Raw genomic sequence first — 20,547 nt, forward strand, 5'->3', positions numbered from 1 at the left:
TCACTGCCCTGCCCACGTGGGTGAGATCATCTGATGGCCTGCCATTTGTCTGGACGTAGGTGAAGGACCAAAGAAAAGAGGTTACTCTCCATCTGGACAGAGAAAGCCCCAGTTAGGCAACTCTGAACGTGGTGGGGGGGGGGGACTTCTTTTCTTGACTTGTCCCCGGCTCTCCCTGCACCTGGTAATCTGTGAACGGTTTGAGTGGAAACCAGTTAGGAGGGTTTAAAAACAACCAGTTAAATTCATCCTATGCTCTAGTGCCCTGCCCCTTCACTCCCAGCTTACCCAGGTGAACTAGCCTGTGAGCTACATACATGATCCAGCGTTTTCTGGTAGCCAAGATTTTTTTTTTCAAATTAAAGCTCTGTAATTGCAAAATTATTGATAGTTGGGTTTTGGGCATATATTTCAACCCAATCCCTCCACCTTTGTCAACTTCCCTCCACCTGTTCCCCGCTCATTCCAACCTGGCCTGTCACCTTGACAGGCACATTACAGAGTTTCAGTGGTTGCAGCTGAGAACTCATGTTTTCAGTTTTGTTGAGCCTGTGTTTAGGGTAGATGGTTGTACCACTCACCAGTATCATCTGGTAGCCACATTTCTTAAAAAGTAAAATTAATGTTAGATGTTTTTGTTGGTTGTTTGTTTTGCAGGGTGGGGAGCGTTTCCCTGGCAGTGCTTAGGTACTGCCCTTGGGTTGTTCACAGAGTTTACTCCAGGTACTGCTTAGGAAACCATGAAAGAAAAAGAAAAGCTAGCATATGGTCCCTGGGGCAGTTTCCAGAGCCCTGGTTGCATGTTTTATCTCAGAATATCCAAAACAATATCTTTTTTTATTCAAGCTTTGGGTTCTTTTGAGTTGTTTTTTTGTTTGTTTTTTGTTTTTTTATTTTGTTTGTTTTGTTTGCTTTTTGGGTCACATCCGGTGATGCTCAGGGGTTACTCCTGGCTCATTCAGTTAGGAATTAACTTCCAGCGGTGCTCTGGGGACCATATGGGATACTGGGAATCGAACCAGGGTCGGCCGTGTGCAAGGCAAACACCCTACCCAACTGTGCTATCGCTCCAGTCCAGTATCTTTTTTTTTTAATGTGTTATAAATAATTGTAAAGTACTAGTGAGATATTTTTATGTATTCCTCAGACTAAGTCTCTGAAGATAGGTGTGTTTTATTATTATAGCACTTGACTCCGATGCAGAATTTTCATTGGAAATATTTTATGTGTACTTGACTTGATGTGTACTTGGTTAATTTATGTCGAGAGTGGGTGTTTGTGTTGCACCTGACTGGGCTTCCTTTTGGCTCTGTGCTCAGGAATCAAACCTGGTGGTGCTCAGGGCCCATATGCTGTGCCAGGGTTGGAACCCGGGATCCGTACGGCAAACACCTTCACCCCTGCTGTATCTCTCCAGGCCCATAGATTACAGACTATTTAGAGGTAGTAAAGTAAAATAACTAACCCAGGAATTTTCAGCTATTCTTAAATATTTCCCACAAGGCAACTATTGATTTATAGATTTATATTGAGATAGTAATTAAAATAATCATTAATAATACATTCAAATAATTAACTAAAGTTAAATATTTAGTGTCCTTTTTTTCTGTACTCACTCACATTCTCTGTGTTCAGGGTTCTACATTGTTCCTAGTGGCTGTCATATTGGATCTCAGTGCTGTAGATTATTCTTTTTTCATTTTATTTTTATAAAGTTGTTCACAATATTTAATTGCATTTAATATTTGAACATCAATCCCACCACCATCACACCTTCCTACCACCATATTTTCATCCTGAACCCGAAAACCTGCGCCCAAAGCAGAAACAAAATAATTTAAATTCTATTGCTAGTTATGCATAAGCCACTAAAAATGAGACAGAAAAGGTTTCTCAGAGGATAGTGTGTGAAGACTGTTGAATTTCATCCAGGAGCCATTAAGCCCTTCTATACGAGATTAGTAACATGTTGTTAAAGGTTGGGCCTTGTGTAATTATCTGTGTATTTGTATAAATGTATTTCCCCCTAAGATTGGTTGCCTTCTACTATAATCTCAATCAAATGTTGTGTGCTACTCTTGGTATACGATCGGAGAGCCCAGCAAGCTACCGAGAGTATTCGATATGCCAGACACAGTAACAACAAAGTCTCCAATGGAGACGTTACTGGGCCCGCTTGAGCAAATTGACGATCAACGGGAGGGCCTTTACCTTTACCTTTACTCTTGGTATATTGGTGGTGTAAAATACGAGATGTAGCTGCTGTGTGGTTTAGGAATAGATTCACTCCTGGGTGAGGCTGGTGGGAAAGCAGCCCTGAGCAGGTTTTTGGCCGCCTGGTCTGGCTTCGTTGGGGCAGGGAGGGGAACTCACCTGCTCACTCCGGGTTGTCCGGAAAGAAACAGCCTGGTGATGGGTCCGGTGGCATCTCTGTAGTGTATCCCGTAGACTATTCTTAAAACAATGCCTATGTGCATTTGTGTTTTCCGACCTCTGTTTGTATCAAATCAATTCATGCTTAATCTACATCTTCAGAAGCTGGTTTACTAGATTAGATTGATTCCTCAGTATCTATAAGCCTTGAGAAAAATAACTGCACATCTAGGCTTCATCCCAGGACTAGGGAGTGACTTGCACATTGTAGGGACTTTACAAAGGTTCCCTCACTAAATCCTATTTAGTCCCCAAATTGCCACAAACATTTTATCATTGTTTCCTGACTCTGCCCTTACACATTTTCCTTTATTATATCTTCTCAGAGAGCCAAGTTATTTTTCTCTAGAAAATACCACTCAAACACTATTTAGAGAAACTAATTCTGCAATTTATATCAGTATCTCCTGCTAGCCTGTATGTTCTATGACAAGGGGAATTGTGTTCTTAGCATAATGCCTGGCTAATGGCAAGGATGGATTAAACATGGATCATATCAATATGAAGTGAGAGCAGAAAGTCTAGTTATTACAGAAGTTGGCCATTTTTTTAATTGGGGAAAAGCTTTTCTTTTGAAGGCTTATTGCACTAAAAAGTGTGTAGGATTTTAATTCAAGAGTTTTCAAAATACTTCTGTGACTCTGCTTTCTCTGTATCTTATTGGCTTTATTTTTTGAAACAGCTATCACCTTATCTCTGTTCTTGCTTCTAACTTAAGAAAACTAAGAAAAGGAAGAAAATTGGGCTATGAAACGCTTTTAAGGAGACAAGAAAGATAAGGTTGAAGGCGGGAAGCATGGAGGAAGCTTCACCTCTTGTTATTTCAGAACAGTTTCAAACAAACCCACCCTTATTCTATTATGCCAGAGTAATGAGCCTTACCCACTGCATGGGGAAATATAATTAAAAATGTACCGTGAACCAGGAGACCAGGTTGTCGGGTCATTATCTGAATCATAAACTTTGGAAGTAGTGGCCATTAGAGGTTACTAGTTTGGAAAGGTTAAATTAGAATTTAGTCTTTGCAAACATCAAGTCTCTCAGTTTGAATGATGCTTTTGAAAGAGAAGGACTCTTGGCATTTGACTTTCTCTTGTAATGTCTCCTGAAAGGGGACCAAGCACACAGAAATGAGCTCAGAGGGTACAGCTTGGTGCCTTGTCCCATCCGCCCCATCAGGACACCCTAGAGCCCAGAGACTTGTTCTGGCTTGCCCTTTTTCTGCCCTCCACAATAAACTTCTCTATTCAGATAAATATATTTTTCTGGTTTTTTTGGGGGAGGGGAGGGATACTTTATAGAGATGCAGTCATACACTATCTGCACTTGAATTAATGCAGTAAATGATTCCATGTGGCATTCCTGATAGCAAGTCTTTGAAAACAGGGTCAGTTTTCAGTTTTGCCTTTTATGGATCTAATGTGGTAGCCTGTAATTCACCATTTAGTTCTTCATCATTCTTTTAAGACATTTTCTGTGCAAAGTATATGTGAATATGTGTGCTTATATAATAAATATGTGTGCTTTTAAGATGCTTTGTCAGAACCTGGAGGGATGGTCCAGTGTGCAGGGTGCTGACCCTGCATGAGGCTGACCAGCTTCCATTCCTGGCGGCCCCTGTGCACCCTCTGAGCCCCTGAGCACTTCAGGGTGTGTCCTCTAAAAGCCAAAAGGATTTTTAAAAAGTGTAGTCTCACAATGGAGACATTACTGGGCCCACTTGAGTGAATTGATGAACAACGGGAGGACAGTGCAGTACAGTGCAGTGCAGTTAGTCAGACTGGATCAGGCCGTCTGATCCTTTGCCTGTTGTCTGCTTCTCAGGGATTTGTTTTGAAGCTCTTCAGGAGTCAGTTTGTATAGATCCACTTAGATTTTCCTAATGGTGACATTATTTTCCATCCCATGGATATATCACAAGTTAATGATCCTACTCTTCACTGAACAACAGTTTGCTTGTTACTGATCTTGGGCTTTTAGATCAATAGAATCTACGTGAATGGATATGCATAATGAATTCTTAGAAATAGTTGTTGAGAAATATTCTGTATTCTGAATTTTCTGTGATTTCTAAATGACCCTTCAAAGAGTTTTTCTAGTTTTTATTTCCACCAACAAGATTTGAAAATTCCTATTTACAGGATCCTTGTGTTATATTTTCAAGTCTGTTATTTTATTTCCTTCTAACAGAGGAAACCCAGTACATTGCTATAACTGATTTTTGTGTTTGGGTTTGTTTCGAGTAGGATTAGTTACATGTGTACTACTCCTGGGACTTGTGTCTGTTCTTTGCTTATTTTGCAACTGGCTTGTTCATGTTTTTTCTTAAGAATTTGAAGGAACTTTTTCCTCTTTCTACTAAGAGCTCTTTTATGCTTTCCTTTGTATTAAAGTTTTTTCAGGTCTTTTTCTTTTTTCTTTTTTTTTTCTTTTTGCTTTTACTGTGTAGATAGCCATTGTGGTTTTTCTAAACAGAAGGTTTAAATTTGTGTATAGTAAAAGGTACCAGTTTTTACCTTATTAACTTCTGTGTTATGTGGATTAATAAAAAAGTTAACTTCAGAGTGTGGAATGGGGTGGGGATTGGGGGGAAGAAAGTAGGGAAAGAACTGAAACTGGTAAGGGCATAATAAGCAAGAAATGTTTGTGGGAAATGGGAATATGCAGGAATTCAAATTTTAGCCAAAAGTTGTATAACCATTATAAACAGAAAATTAAGCATTACACGCCAACATTTATTATTTGAATGGCTTCTAGAAGGAGTTTTCAATGCTATGAGGGTTTTTATTTTATGTTTTGTTATGAAATTTTAATTTCTCATATGATTTTCTCTTTCCAGATTTCAGCTTATAACTTGTTTCCTGCACTGTTGCTGACATCTGGGGAATCCATGTCAGAAGTACTTCCAGGTCAGATACACATTTATATGTTTCAATGCAAAGAAGCTGTTGAATATTAAAATTTTAACATAGGTATGTGAGATAGATCATTTTTTTGATGATGTTCACTGTCACTGTCCTCCCGTTGTTCATCGATTTGCTCAAGAGGGCCCAGTAACATTGTGAGACTTGTTGTTACTGTGTTTGGCATATCAAATATGTCACAATGATGTTAAACTTAAAAATTTTCAAAATCAGCAAGTGTTGGCTGTTTATTGTCCTTCATTCTTGTAACAGAAGAAGGAATCGTTTCCAGTGAGATAGAGGAATCCATTGAACCACACTGTATTCATTGCCTGTGTCTATTAATATAATCTGAAGATGTTTTAGTTGACTGTAACAGGAAATTAAAACTCTGCCAAAATTTGCCATCTAGCATTACACATTACAGCCTGTGATCTGTTAAAAGTGAGCGAAGGGGGTGTTGGTGTGGAGTGTCTGTAAGCAGCGGCTGAGATGAAGTAGGGTTTGTTTAGAAGAGTGTGCCCTAATTTAGACTGCTATTAATTTTAGATCTAAAGAAGACTGCCTTAGTTTACTCTGTGCTCCTTTCTTTGAGTCATAATGGATGCTAGACTTGACACAATGTAGCATAGGATTTCATTCTTCTCCTCCCAGCAATATAATAAGGATCAAACCTTTGAGATAATGTTTTCAATGAAACCCAATACAACAAAGGATCTGGATCAGTTCCTGATTTGCTAGGACACATACCACTCAGCTACTCTGAGTTTATAATTTATTCATCTATCGGGGTCCAGGGAAAGGAGGGGGCTCAGGAGTCCCAGCCCCTCCCTGCAGTTCTCCACCAGACTGGTGGTTTACTGTGAGGACCCTGCAGTGCTGAGGATTTGCCTGGGCCACCCTGGTGGTGCTTAGGGGTCTTCAGGGCCAGGAGTGTGGGGAAATCTCCAGAACTGCACCCAGAGATGCTTGGAGGACCGCGTGTTCCAGCGATGGAACTAGTGTCAGCTTCCGGAAAGGAAGTGTCTTAACTGCTGAACTAACAACCCAGGTCTTCCTTGGAGAGTTGTTTATTTGTTTGTTTTTTGGTGGGAGGAAGAGAATTGGGACACACTTGGCAGTGGTTAGGGACTACTTCCTGACTCTGTGCCCAGGAATGACCCCTGGCAATGGGGTCATGGGGTCAGTGGGATGCAAGGCAAGCACCGTAAGCCCTGTGCTATCTCTCTGATCCCTGTTATGACTTTTTGAATAAGTGCATTTAAACCATTGTACAAAAAGTTATTACTGGTTCTAAATTCTGAAATTGAGCTGATTGCATATATTTAGGTCTTTTTCATGTAACATTGTGCAATTTTAACAGAACTAAAATTAAACAAAATAAAATAAACAGTAAGCTTGGCAGAAGTATGTGAGTGGCAGGAAATAGTCTTTTTATTAAAACATCTGAAAACAATATGAGAGGCCTAAGTTCACATAGGAAAATTAGAAAATTAGATGTGATTCTCTGAAGTCACTTAACCACGCTGTGATAATTTGGGCACAAGGAATAGAGTCCTTTAGTAAATATGTATTTGATTTGATATATTACATTTGAAAGATTAAAGGAAACACAGATGGCCTTTTAAAAATACATTTTAAAATAGTGAGAATGATTGCTTTTGGGAATTCTTTGGCATTTGAAATATTTGATTATATTGCTAAGATAGATTTAGGTCAGGAGCTTTTTCTGAATAAGGCTGGCAAATTTATAAATAACGTGTTCCCTCTACTAATTAAGTGACTTTCAGAAATCTCTTATTTTCACAATACTTAAAATGTATTTATTCTTCCTATTGGCTTTCAGATAGTTTCGTTCCTTGGTAGTACTGTAATTAAGATCATCAAACTGTTATTTAGACTTGGTTTCTAGAACCATCTTTATTGCCATCAACTCCGTAGCTATAGAATGTGAGCATTTTATTGGAAAGCAGTATTTTTATTCCAGTGCCATTTTTCAGTGGGCTTTGTCTTTTTTTTTTTTCTTGAACTTTCAAGTGCCAGCTAGTGGCCCAGTAACAGATAAAGTTTCCTTGTGCAGCTCTCAAGAGTTGTGGCTAAAGGATCCTTAAGAAAGCAAACAACTTTCCAGGCCAGAGAGATAGTTGAGGGGTTAAAGCATCTGCCTTGTACCTCTGGTTAGATCCCTGGCATTGCATGAAGTCCCTGGACACTGTCAGGAGTGATTCCCATGAGTCCCTGAGCCAGGAGGAAACCCTGGACACTGTTGGATTTGGCCCCAGGAAACAAAATCAAAGATGCCACTTTATAGTAGGAGTTTCTTCTCCAAGGGCTTAGCTTGCAACCTAGTCCAGTAATAACCAAAGTCCCATGTTTCAGCATTTGACCACTGCTTGATTTCTTCCCTTTAGAAATTGATTTGAGGCCTAGTTTATGGAGCAGTGCAAGCAAATGTATATTCCTTTTTTTGTAACTCACTGATATTTTTTATATGTAAACCATATTCTCAAACTTAAATCATGCCCCATGTTCATTAATCTTGGTATTAAAGTTTATATTTCAAGAGATATTCATCATGTCAAGACCTTGAGACTCTTTGAAACAATGAAAGTTGTTCAAAACCTGAGCAGAGAAATAGGTTTGGGAGAAGTGCAGGCTGTTCCCACATAATTATTTCAGAAGTTTTAATTCTTAGGTGAATGAATCACAGTCTCTGGCATATGCTTCCAACATAGGCAGCTGCCACATCTGTCGGGGTGACGTCAGGACCCCAGGTGTTGGCCCATCTGGAGTGTCTTCTCTTCCTCATTTACTCATGTGCTCCCACTTGCCCTTCCACACCTGACTCCACTGTCCCTGTCCTAGGAAGCCATCCTTGACCTTCTCCCCTCGTCCCTCCCACCTTCTCCTAGAGCCCTCTGCCTGCAGTACTCCTAACAAGACAAGCCGTCATAGCATATGCATCTCACTGTCCAATAAGACTTTTTAATTTTTGATAGGGAGGTTGTGTGGGGGGCTCCCAAGCTGTGCTTGGGAAGTTGGGGGCCCTACCTGCAGTTCTTTCACTCCTGGCGGTACTCGAGGGACTATATGGGATGCCAGGGATCGAACCCAGGTCTGCCATGTGCAAGGCAAATACCCTACCCACTGTGCTATTGCTCCGGCCCCCTACCTGCAGTTCTTGGTCAATTGAGCAGTTCAATTGAGACCCTTCGGTACTGGGAATAACTGGCCACCCCAGTAGCAGGGTGAGTCTGCAGGACCATGCCCAGAGGTGGTTGGGGACCTCTAAGGTTGTACTCCACTATGCTCTATGGCGGTGAGAATTGAACCTGGGCACATGCTGGACTTACACCCCAGCCACTGTACTACTTCTCATTCTCAGGGGTGGGTTTCTTAAAGGAGAGCAGCTGCCTGTGAAGTTGTCCTTTCAGCTCTAGAAACATCCATGCTTCTCATCCTGCCATCTCATTACCTCAGTAGCCCCAGTGCCTCTTCCCCTTTGCCTCTTTTGTTCCTAGAGAAGTTCTTACCTTTTTTTTTTTTTTTGGTCACATGGAGAATTTACTTTTATGAGTGATTTCAGGAAACTAGCTAAATTTTGCCTCTCCTTCCTAAAAGAAAAAAAAAATCTGAGATTATTTTTCCCTCTTTATTTTTCAATTTCCTTAATACTCTGAGATCTAGTTCAAAAGGCAACATTGTTTTCAGGGTAAAAGTCCTAACGTTAACCTCTGTCTGGAAATAAAACTGGGAAGCAGAGAGACCGAAGTGAAAAGCACTCAGAGCTGATTTGGGGCAGGGGGTGATCTGGGACTTCCCCATCCATATGTCAGTTCCAGTCTCATGAGTATGATACGTGCCACAGAGGACCTGTTTCTACTGTACTTCATCTTCCATAGGGGCTGGAAGGCTCAGAAAAGGGCAGGAATGGGCAGGTTTAATCACAGAATTGGTGATCACTGGACTGTGAGTTTACCGCTCTGCTGGCATTCTTATGATTCTGTGTTGGAGGAAAGCTTTTGTTAGTCTTCAAATTATTTTATTTATTCATTCAATATGCCAAAAACAGTAACACGTAACAACTCACAATGGAGACATTACTGGTGCCCGCTCGAGCAAAATCGATGAACAACGGGGAGAACAGTGCTACAGATCATTTGATTTTTTTTTATTTTATTGAATCACAGTGAGATACCAGTTACAAAGTTGTTCATCATACAATGTTCCAACACCCGTCCCTTCACCAGTGTCCTTTTCCTACCAGTATCCCCAGTTTCCCTCCTACCCCACCTCCCTCTTTCTGCCTCTATGGTAGGCACTTCTCTCTCTCTCTCTCTCTCTCTCTCTCTCTCTCTCTCTGTCTCTCTGTCTCTCTCTCTCTCACCTCTCTCTTCCCTCTTTTGGGCTTTATGGTTTGCAATAAAGATACTGAACAGTTATCATTTGTATCTGTATATCCTTTTACGTACTTTCAATACTCTTCACACAGTTCTTCTCCGAAGTGATCATTTCCAACTATTACTTTTGTCATACGAGTCCCGTCCTGAAATTAAAGTGATGCTCTCACACAGTTTTGTCTAGGCTTCTTAAACAAAGCAAAAAAAAAAAAATCCCAATAACTTTGTGTCTTAACTAAGTTTCTTTCAGTAGCTTAAAGGAAGAAGCCAGCTCCAAGTGAATCAGCTTCGTAGTCCCCAATGGGGAAAAGTAATTGATGGATTCCACTTTCCGGAAGTTCCTATTTTCAGCAGGGCTCAGTTCAGGAATTCTAGCTATGCCAGGCAATTTGTTCCCTTCTCTCTCTCTCTTAACTTTGCCTGCTTATTCGTTAGGTTCACACAGGTTGTGTCTTGGTGGGGACCCTTTGAATCTCTCGTCTTAGCCTTGTCTGGTTTAACTAGGGAAAGAGAAACAGGAGCACATTTCTTCTGATCATTCTGGCAGAGTATTAGGTCTGGTGTGCCAGATGATTCCAGGTGATTCCTTGAACCAGGCCCAACCCCAGGGAAACATTGCTATGCTGATTCAATGGATCTGGGCTACTGCCCCAAGCAGGAATGGGTAGGGATCATCTCTATCTACAATTTTAGAAGCTCCAGCCCGGGACCTGACTGAATGGCATAGTGCTTGTCATGCATGGAGGAGGTCCTGGGTTTGAACCCCAGCATGGAATGGGTAGATAGATAGATAGATAGATAGATAGATAGATAGATAGATAGACAGACAGACAGACCGAATGTAAGCTCCGTGAGATTAGGGGGGGGGTTGGTTTGTTTAGGGTTCCTTTTCAAAAATTGTTTATTTTCTCCATGTTAAAATGATTGAAAGGAGAAAAATAAAAAGAAGTTAGGTATTTTCTATTTTGTTGGTCTTGGAGCGATAGCACAGCCGGTAGGGCGTTCGCCTTACAAACGGCCAACATGGCCGACCTGAGTTCGATTCCTCCGCCCCTCTCGGAGAGCCCGGCAAGCTACCGAGAGTATTCGATATGCCAGACACAGTAACAACAAAGTCTCCAATGGAGACGTTACTGGGCCCGCTCGAGCAAATCGACGATCAACGGGAGGGCCTGTCTCTGAGATTCACCGCCATGTCTTCAGTATTTAGAGACTGTCATATGTGCATGGGAAAGTAAGTAATTTTGAACAAATGAATGTGGGAGAGTCTGGAGCCCCGAGAAACTGGAGAGGAGGAGGAACTGCATACCAGGCTATAAAAAGGTGTTTCTCCATCCTGCATGCAGGAGAGAACAAGCAACATTGGCTGTCAGCACACTTTTTTTTTCCAGAAAAAGATTTTTTATTGAATCACTGTGAGATAGACCCTTACAAAGCTGTTCATGATTAGGTTTAAATCATACAGTGTTCCAATAGTGTTCCCTCCACCAGTGTATATTTCCCAGTGTCCCACCACCACCCTCAGCCTACCTTTATGGCAGGTACTCCCCCCCCACACACACACACACTCCTTCTCTCTCTCTCTCCTCTCTCCTTTTGGGTATTGTGGTTTGCAGTACAGATACTGAAAGGTTATCATGTATATCCCTTTACCTACTTTAAACACTCAATTTTTGACCAGCATGATCATTCCCAGCTATTAATGTCATACCAATCCCTTCTCTATCACACCTACCCTCCACCCCACACATAACTGTGGTAGATTCCAACCATTGACCAGTACACCCTTAAAGATGAACATAAACCTAAGCCTAGATTAGGACTCGACCCTCTTGAATTGCTGTTGGATCTCGAAAGGGCTCTCTCAAAGCAATGTGGCGAATAGACGTAGGACATGGCAGAATGTTTCAGCTCCTTTGACTTGCCAGAACCCCAAGAAAAGCTACCTCAGTAACGAAGCTCACTGCAGAGCCCCTGGTGCTGTATTTTTCTTCCTCATTCCTTTCGCTTGTCTGGTGTCCTGTTGTATTCTTGGCCTTGAGAAGAGCAACGGACACATGGAAATACTTAACAAATGGTAATTGAGTGAGGTGAGCAGATGAAGGAATCCATCCTTTATTACAGAATGCTCTGATCTATGCCAGATTTTACAAAAGAACTGGAAATTATGGGATTCTAAAGAGGAAAGGGAGGTGCAGATCTCAACCATGGTGAGATGCCACTTTATATCCGCTGACACTGCTGGTGGGTACATGAAGAGCTAAGATTCAGATCTTGGATTTTTAAGGAGTAACGTAAATTGGTCTAGGTAGTGTGTTGAAGGATTTTATTTTGTCTTTCTCAGATGCACCATGGGCTAAAATATGAGATAAATGACTGCTTATTACTTTATCTTCCTGCTACTGATTTTTTGAGGGGGATATCCCTGGCAGTGCTCAGAAATTACTCCTGGCTCTTAGCTTAGGGCTCATTCCTAGCAGGACTCAGGGGACCACATGACATGCCAGGAATTGTACCTGAGTTGGCCATAATGCAAGGCAAGTATCCTACCTGCTTTACAGTTCTTCCAGTTCAATTGCATTAGTGTTTTAAGGAAAACACTAGAGCTTAGTGATTACTAGTTGACAGTGACTTCCTGTCTATCTTTAGTAACAAACACAACCACTCTACCTAGACTTTTTTATATAAGCATTTCATGAGATGTTAATGACACACTTGTCTGTACATTTTAATCAATGATTTATTTTACACACATTTCTTTCATGTTTTGGATTCCGGACCCAACCCATGGGCTGGAGCGATAGCACAGCGGGTAGGGCGTTCGCCTTACAAGCGGCCAACATGGCCGACCCGAGTTCAATTCCTCCGCCCCTCTCGGAGAGCCCGGCAAGCTACTGAGAGTATTCGATATGCCAGACACAGTAACAACACAGTCTCCAATGGAGACGTTACTGGGCCCGCTCGAGCAAATCGACGATCAACGGGAGGGCCTTTACCTTTTTACCTTTACCCAACCCATGATGCACCCAGCTATTCCTGACTCTGCTCAGGAGTGATGATCTCTGGTGGTGCTGCCCTGGGTGATGCCAGGGTGGTTGGGATACAAGAAAAGTGCCTTAACTTCTGTATTGTCTCTCTGGCCCCCAAACATTTCTTGAATATCTCCGACATGCTAGAATTTTATGCTTGTTACATACAGCAAATCCTAATTGGGAAAGTCAATCTGATGCAAAGCAATTAGAGGAAATTAGGCTGGAAGAGAGAGAAAGAGAGAGAGAGATGTTTATGAAGGTTTAGGAGTGTTGAAAAAGGGTCTGGCTAGAGAGGCAAGGCAAATTTACCCAACTAAGTGATACCCATACTGAATCTTAAAGAAGGGGTGGATACTTGCCAGGAAGGACAGACGGTTGCAGAGAAAGATCAGGGGTGAGGAACATGGCTCGTGTGATCAGGGTCTTCCTAGTGGCTGTGAAGTCATTAACTCAGATATATGACTTCCTTTTCTTCTGAATCTCTTTCTCTTGTGGATTGGTAAGTCTCAGCGAGGCTCCCTCCCCCATTGGAATCACCCAGAGAACTCAAGAGTACCCTGACTGTTCTCAGTCGAAGACTCACTTGAATGAGAACCTTTGAGGATAGGATTTATTAGGCTTCTGGGCATTTAAGAAGTTACCCCCAAAGAATGCCTGCAGTTCAGGCTGAGAACAATCACTCCAATTCCTTACTCCTTTTCACACCTGTGCCCTGACCTTTCAGAAACCTCTGGTGCCATGACCTTTCTCACCCTCATACCCAGCCCATATCCCTCCTCCCAGCTCAGCCCCATGCCCTCTTCAGGCCAGATTCCAGTGCTCATTCCTCACTGCCCACCTCCCCCCCCCCCCCCCACACACACACCTGTTCTCTCGTGGTTCCCTTCTTCCTCATTCCATCATTTGCCTTCACGTTTTGTTCTTGGTTTCTTTGCTGCTTTTTTATTTATTTATTTATTTATTTATTTATTTATTTTGCGTTTTGGGTCAATGCACAGGGGATGCACAGGGCAATGCACAGGGGTTACTCCTGGTTCTGCACTCAGGAATTACTCCAAGTGGTGCTCAAGGGACCACATGGGAGGCTGGGAATCAAACACGGTCCAGCTTTGTGCAAGGCAAACGCCCTACCCACTGTACTATCGCTCCAGCCCCCCTCATTGCTGCTTTTTTGGTTTTGACACAAGTCCCACTTGTTTATTTTTGCTGCCAACTCCCCAAGATCATCATTGACAAGATATGGAGCTGACATCTCTTTTCCTTCCGGAGTTCTGGATTCAGGTGTGACACTCAGGACCTTGATGCATTTAGAGTCGTTTGCGCCTGTGGCATGTGAGTGTGGTCCTCTTTCATGCCTTCCCACCTGCTGTCCTGATTCCTACCACCTCTGAGAGAAGAGCCTATTTTTTTCCCCAAGATGGGATTATCTTGGCCCTTTGGTCATGAATGAACTGATCGATGTGAGGGTTCCTGGTGGGCTCTTGATTCTGTTTCCTCAACAGAAGGATTTTATATCACTTTTATATCATCATGTTTATTCCTTTTCAAAAATATCACTAACTCTGTATTGATGTCTTGAGCCTATTTCTAAACACCGCCCCCTCTTTGAGCTCCCTGGGCTGCTTCCCTCCAAGGGGAATTTCATCTTCCTGAGAAAAATGCTGCTCTAGGTTTGAGATATTTCTTGGCTTTTTGTCCTTGCAGTGACATAGGTGCCTGTCCCCAAACTGACCTTCTCTCCTCTCTCTCTCCAGAAAAGGTACCCCTTGCCCTTCACCTCCCACCCTGGGGCACCCTCATGGCCCTTCGTGGTGTTCCTCTCCCCAGCCCCTCCTGGTCTCTGCTCTTCTAGCCTGTTACAGAGATCAAGGGACCCTCCTTTTTGCAACAGAAATTCCCCCTACTCGCCCCTCTCACCGTGTTCTTTCCCCATCCCCAGCTTTATTCCCTTACAGCTATTCTGCCCGCCTCTGCCTTCTTAACTTTAATCACTCAGGCTCCTGTTTCTTTCCACACCTCGCGTCTAGGTGCAGGTAACTAAGGCAGAGACCTCTTCATGTGTTTGGGGGGTGGGGTGCTCAGGGCTTACTCCTGGCTCTGTATACCACTATCATTGTTGATGGTGCTCAGGAGACCCTATGTGGTGCCAGGGATCAAACCCAGGTCAGCTGCATGAAATCAAGTGCGTTGCCCGTTGTCCTATCTCTCTGCCCCCCCCCGCCATATTTTACAAAATAACATACCCTCTTCTGTCTCAGTGTCTGAATTCCTGCTTGTGAGCCTGTTTTCTCTCTGTGTGTCTGTACTATAAGACTGTTTTCCCACTCAGCCAGTGAGGAGGTAGCTAATGGGGCCTTAGCCGTCAGTTCATTACTTGTCACTGGGATGAGGGAGAAGAGGGTCATTCACACTGACCGCTGTGGTCTATGCCCTACTCTGCATGCAGTCATGAAATACTCCCAACGACCAGGGAGCATTATTGTTCCCATGTTCCAGACAAGGAATTGGAAGGCCGAGTGTCCCCAATAGTTAGCAACTCACAAGTAACAGGGACCCAGCTTGAGCCTGGCAGCTAGACCCTGAGCTGTGCTGCTGTCCTCCTGGTCACTGTCTCACATTGTCCAGGTCCTTTTCCTGCAGCCTGCATGATGTTAAGAATTTCCTGGCTGCTGTGAACCTGGTGATTCTTTTGAATCCAGTGATTTCCGAGTGAATCCTAATTCCTGGAGGCAGTGGTACAACTCAGCCTATTCTTTTGCTTTTTAAACCAAGGTGATACCATTAATATGAGACACATTCAGACTGTGCTGGCTTTGGTTTTCTAAAAACAGTGTATTCAAAGGAATTCTATATAGCCATTAGGAAAAATGAAGTCAAGAAATTTTCTTATAAATGAATGGACATGAAGAGTATCGTGCTGTGTGAAATGAAGCAGAAGGAGAGGGACAGATATAGCATGACTGCATTCATTTGTGGGATATTTTATATATATATATATAATATATATATATAAAATGAGACCCTGGTCAATGGTTGGAAGCTTGTCACAAGAGTATTTGGGGGCTGAAGAGCAGTTAGGTTAGAGAAGGGTCCACTATGACAGTAATAGTTGGAAATGATGACTTTGGACAGGAATTGAGTGTTGAAAGTAGGTAAAGGAATATACGTGATAACCGGATAACCTGGTAGTATCTGCCATGTAAACCGTAAGGCCCAAAAAGGGAGAGAGAGAGAGAGAGAGAAAGAGAGACAGACAGAGAGAGAGAAAGAGAGAGAGAAGTGCCCGCCATAGAGGCAGGTTGTGGGGGCAGGAGGGAACTTGTGGATATTGGTGGTGGGAAATGTACACCAGTGAAAAGATGGGTGTTAGAACATTATATGACTGAAACCCAATTATGGACAGCTTTGTAACTATGTGTCTCACTGTGATTCAATTAAAAGTTTTTAAAAATTAAAATAAAAACAGTGTATGCATTTCTCTTCCTTTTTAAAAAAATTTTTATTTTATATGATGGCTGGAAGAATCAGTCGGGATGGGAGATATGTGCCGAAAGTAGATAAAGAACCAAACGTGATGACCTCTCAGTATCTGCATTGCAAACCATATGCCCAAATGTAGAGAGTATGGGGAATATTTTCTACCATGGAGGCAGGGGGAGGGTGGGAAAGGGGGAGTATACCAGGTATATTGGTGGTGTGGTATGTGCACTGGTGGAGGGATGGGTGTTTGATCATTGTGTGATTATAACCCAAACATGAAAGCTTGTAACTTTCTCATGGTGATTTCAATAAAATTAAAAAATATATTTATTTTTTATAAAGTTGTTCACAATAATTTACTACGTTTAATATTCTGAAACCAATCCCCCCACCATTATATCTTCCCACCACTATATTTTGAATATTTCCAACCCAACCCCCAAAGCCTGCCCCCAAAGCAGGACCTAAGTAATTTATTCTGTATTGCTTGTTATGAATATTCCACTAAAATTGATCTAGAAAAGTTGTTTCCTTAGAGGAAAGTATGTGAAGATTGTTGTATTTCACGGTGTGTTCATCAACAACCCCTTGTCTTGGTAAATCAGTGGTGTAGAGTATGAGATGTTGAAAATTTCGAATACAGAGGTACAGTTGGGGTTAATTTAATATATATATATATATTTTTTTAAACTAGATGTTGACTTTGGGGTCTTGGAGGCATCTTTGCAGCATGTTGCTCTTGTGCTGCTCTCTTCTGAGAGATTTATTTCTGAGTATCTGAATCCTGGCTGTTAATGACCCTATATGGCGCCAGAGGCAGTTCATGGGCGTGACTGCCAGGCACACGGAGCCCGGGGGTGGTCGCTCATTCCAGACTCCAGGCTAGCCTGGATATCCTCATCACAAGTCCCACATACCTGGGTTTTTCAGCAGATTCACTCATGAATGAGGCTCATCCCGAGCCTGTAGAAATCGGCTGTGAGCATGGTGGCTGTTGAGTTCCGGAGGTTTTCAACTGCAGGAGCTAGTTGGTCACCCGCCCTCTACAGGTTGCCTCAAATGAGATAGCCTGGCATGGGGTCCAGGGGCATCTCTGTGGTGTGTTGCTCATATTGCTCTCTTCTAAGAGATTTATTTCTGAGTCTCAAGTTCTCTTCCTTTCTCACCCTCAGGCCCTACCAACTAAAGTTGCAAAAAGGTCTCAGGAGGGTGATGGAATCCAAGTCTGATGAGCTCTTGCTTAAACATTTCTGTTATGTCACATCCAGGGTAGAAAAATCAACTTAAATAATAACTTGCCTAAAATTTTATGGTACTCGTCCTGTAAATGTTCATAGTTATAAAGAAGGCAGGTAAAAATTTTCAAAAAAATTAACATCATCAGTCTTACTGAAGTGCTTTCATGCCTCTAAAAGCCATCAGATTCCCAATAGTTTCATAGTAATGAGAACAATAATGATGAGAACAGTCCTCATGATAATTCTCACTCTAACAGTTCAGAGATCTGAATCTCATTTCTGTGTCCTATATGGTGGACATAAGGGAAAGCTATTTTGTTTTGTAGCACAGCGGTAGGGCGTTTGCCTTGCAAGCTGCCGGCCCTGCTGAGCTGGGTTTGATTCCTCCGCCCCTCTCGGAGAGCCCGGCAAGCTACTGAGAGTATCTCGCCCGCACAGCAAAGCCTGGCAAACTACCTGTGACTTATTTGATATGCCAAACACAGTAACAAGAAGTCTCACAATGGAGACATCACTGGGTCTGCTCGAGCAAATTGATGAACAACGGGAGGACAGTGACAGTGCAGTGGGGTTTTTTATTTTGAGGGCAGGGGGCGCACCACACTGAGTGGTCTCAGATGCTGCTTCTGGCCTTGTATTCAAGAGTGGCTCCTGCAGTGCCTGGGATCAGCCTTGGACTTCCCATACGCAGACCTTGAGCTTGCTCGGTCCATTAAACTGTCTCTCCAAATACCAGAGGCAGCTTTCTGGGAGCCCTTGTCACTTCTGCTGCTATTCTTGAAGGAGGTTGAATTAGAAACTTAAACAGACTTTTTCCTTAAAATTTTGCAGTAGCAGCCAAACCAGTGCCGAAAATTTTTAACCCTGTCATCAGACTGTTGTTTAAAAGGGGAAACTACATCAATTCTTTGTTTTTTTTTTTAATTTATTGAACCACCGTGAATGACAGAGTTATTTGTGATTGAGTTTCAGGCATACAATATTGGGAGTACCAGTCCCTTCACCAATGTCCACTTCCTTTTACCAGTGTCCCCAGCTTTCCTCATGACCCCCAGCTTGCCTCTGTGGCGGGCATTATTTTTTTTAATTGTTTTTCCATTTAGGCACTGTGATGTACAGTATTATTTCTGAGAGGACATTATGCATATCACTTTACTTCATTACAGCACCCGGTCCTTCTCTGGAGCTGACCACTTCTTGTCATTGCTATAGTGGTTCCTTCCCTGTCCTGTCCCCTTCCCCCCACTGTCACAAGCTTCCTACTAAGGACCAGTTCTCCTTCCCTCCATTTATGTTGTCTTTAGGCATTTCCAGTAGGATTAAGTCCCGAAGATAGGAGTGGCTGGATAAGCCTGAATCCCCATCAGATAATCACACACAAGAATAGCATCTGGACCCAGTAGGTCCAGCTCTCAGTAGGGCCACCTCAGGGACCGGGACAGAGAGCACTAGTGTGCCTTGCTTCCTACACGCACACACAGACTCCCAGGGGAGGGAGGTGTCTTCTGAAATTGTCCATTGGGAGTATTTGATGGCTGGAGATCATTTCCAGCTCCCAAGCACAGCAAGCTGCGGGCTTTCCCCTCCTGTGACATTCCTGTTTTGCCTGCAGGAGGAAAAGTTGCCACAATACAATTTCTGGAATGTTAGCCATTAGCCACACAGGGAATTCTCAGGAGAGCAACGGATCAGATAAGAAAGAAGTCATTCCTCAGAGCCTGAGAAACGTGAAACCCGAGACATTCTTGCTGGTGAATGGTATCCCCTTCCACTGGGAGAAACTTTCCCTTGTTCATTGCAAGAGAAAGGGAATAAGTCATTGGTGGTGCTGAACAGTTATTTGAAATAAAGGCATCAGTCAGTCCTTCCTGAGAGGTTTGCAAGGGCATGCTGGTACATGCAAACAGCTGACTGTGTTTCATTCCATGGAACAGATCAGATGCCTGGGCAGAGCCTCTCTGTATCTGTAATCGAGACAACCCCTCCCCTGCCCCCAAACTCCATTGTCAGTAATAGTTTGGGGTGTGTACTCTTAAACAATCAGGCCATTTCCCCTATTCCAGGGCTGAGACCAGGTCATAAGTATTCAACAAAGTCATTAGCAAAGGCTAATGAATGAAGATTAAATGTTCCCATCATTCAGAACACCATTTCCCGTTATGATTGAGAATTACTTTGGACTCATAGCACAGTCTTGAACAGTGACCTTCCAAAGTCACTGGGCAAGCCAGGGTCCCACAGGATTTAGGCGATGAATCTTTGCTGTTTAAGGGAAGCACAGAATAGAAATGGGGCGTACATGTTTAGAAAGGGCTGCTTTTCAAGGTGATGAAAAGTGATGAGCAACGACCAGAGGAAAGAAGAAAGCACCCTTATAGGAACCCAGAAGTATGATACCCACCTTTTTTTTTTGAGAGCCAGTAATTTATACTGCTGTTCATGTCTCATGCATACGGTGGTCCAGCACCACACCTGCCGCCAGCATCAGCTTCCCTGCCTCCCCCTTGATACTGCAGGGCTGCAGACCTGTTCACAGCTTCTAACCTACAAAATTCTCCAGTGCCTTTCCACAAACCCCTCCTTTCCTCTGTGGTCAGCCTAGTTTGGTAGATCAGTTCTCAGGTTTTGTTGCCTCTGGCCATTTGCTAATCCCTTTCTCTGTTCTTTTCTACCCCACATATGAGAAGTACAGTACCTCTTGTGAACTTTCCTCAACATGCTACTCAGCAGCCATCCTTTCTCATAGCGAAGTAATATTCCACTGTGGAAACCACTACTCTAGCCAGTCATCTGTTCTTAGACACTTGATACTTTTTTTTTCTTTTTTTTTGGGGGGGGGGAGGGGTCACACCCTGCGATGCAGAGGAGTTACTCCTGGCTTTGCACTCGGGAATTATTTTTGGTGGTGCTGAGGGGACCATATGGGATACTGGGAATAGAACCTGGGTTGGCCACATGCAGGCAAGCACCCTACCCGCTGTGCTATTGCTCCAGCCCCAACAGTTGATATTTCCTTATTCTAATATTTGGATTTTCAGACCCAGAAGCGTTTAGGCATTGG

The 20,547-nt window shown here is 42.9% G+C and overlaps 1 protein-coding gene across 5 annotated transcripts in view; it reads left to right on the top strand.

Annotated features, from left to right (window-relative positions):
* Positions 1-20,547, top strand: part of APBB2 (amyloid beta precursor protein binding family B member 2) — a 247,786-nt gene that overhangs the window by 59,672 nt on the left and 167,567 nt on the right. For all 5 annotated transcript variants that reach the window (XM_056125526.1, XM_056125520.1, XM_056125522.1 and 2 more), the window contains exon 2: positions 5,273-5,342. In XM_056125526.1, coding sequence (XP_055981501.1) covers positions 5,324-5,342 — 19 coding nt within the window. In that variant the 5' untranslated portion in view covers positions 5,273-5,323. The remainder of the gene's footprint in view (positions 1-5,272; positions 5,343-20,547) is intronic.

This window comes from Sorex fumeus, unplaced genomic scaffold (genome assembly GCF_029834395.1).
Source record: "Sorex fumeus unplaced genomic scaffold, SorFum_2.1 ptg000055l, whole genome shotgun sequence".
NCBI classification, from domain to species: domain Eukaryota; kingdom Metazoa; phylum Chordata; class Mammalia; order Eulipotyphla; family Soricidae; genus Sorex; species Sorex fumeus.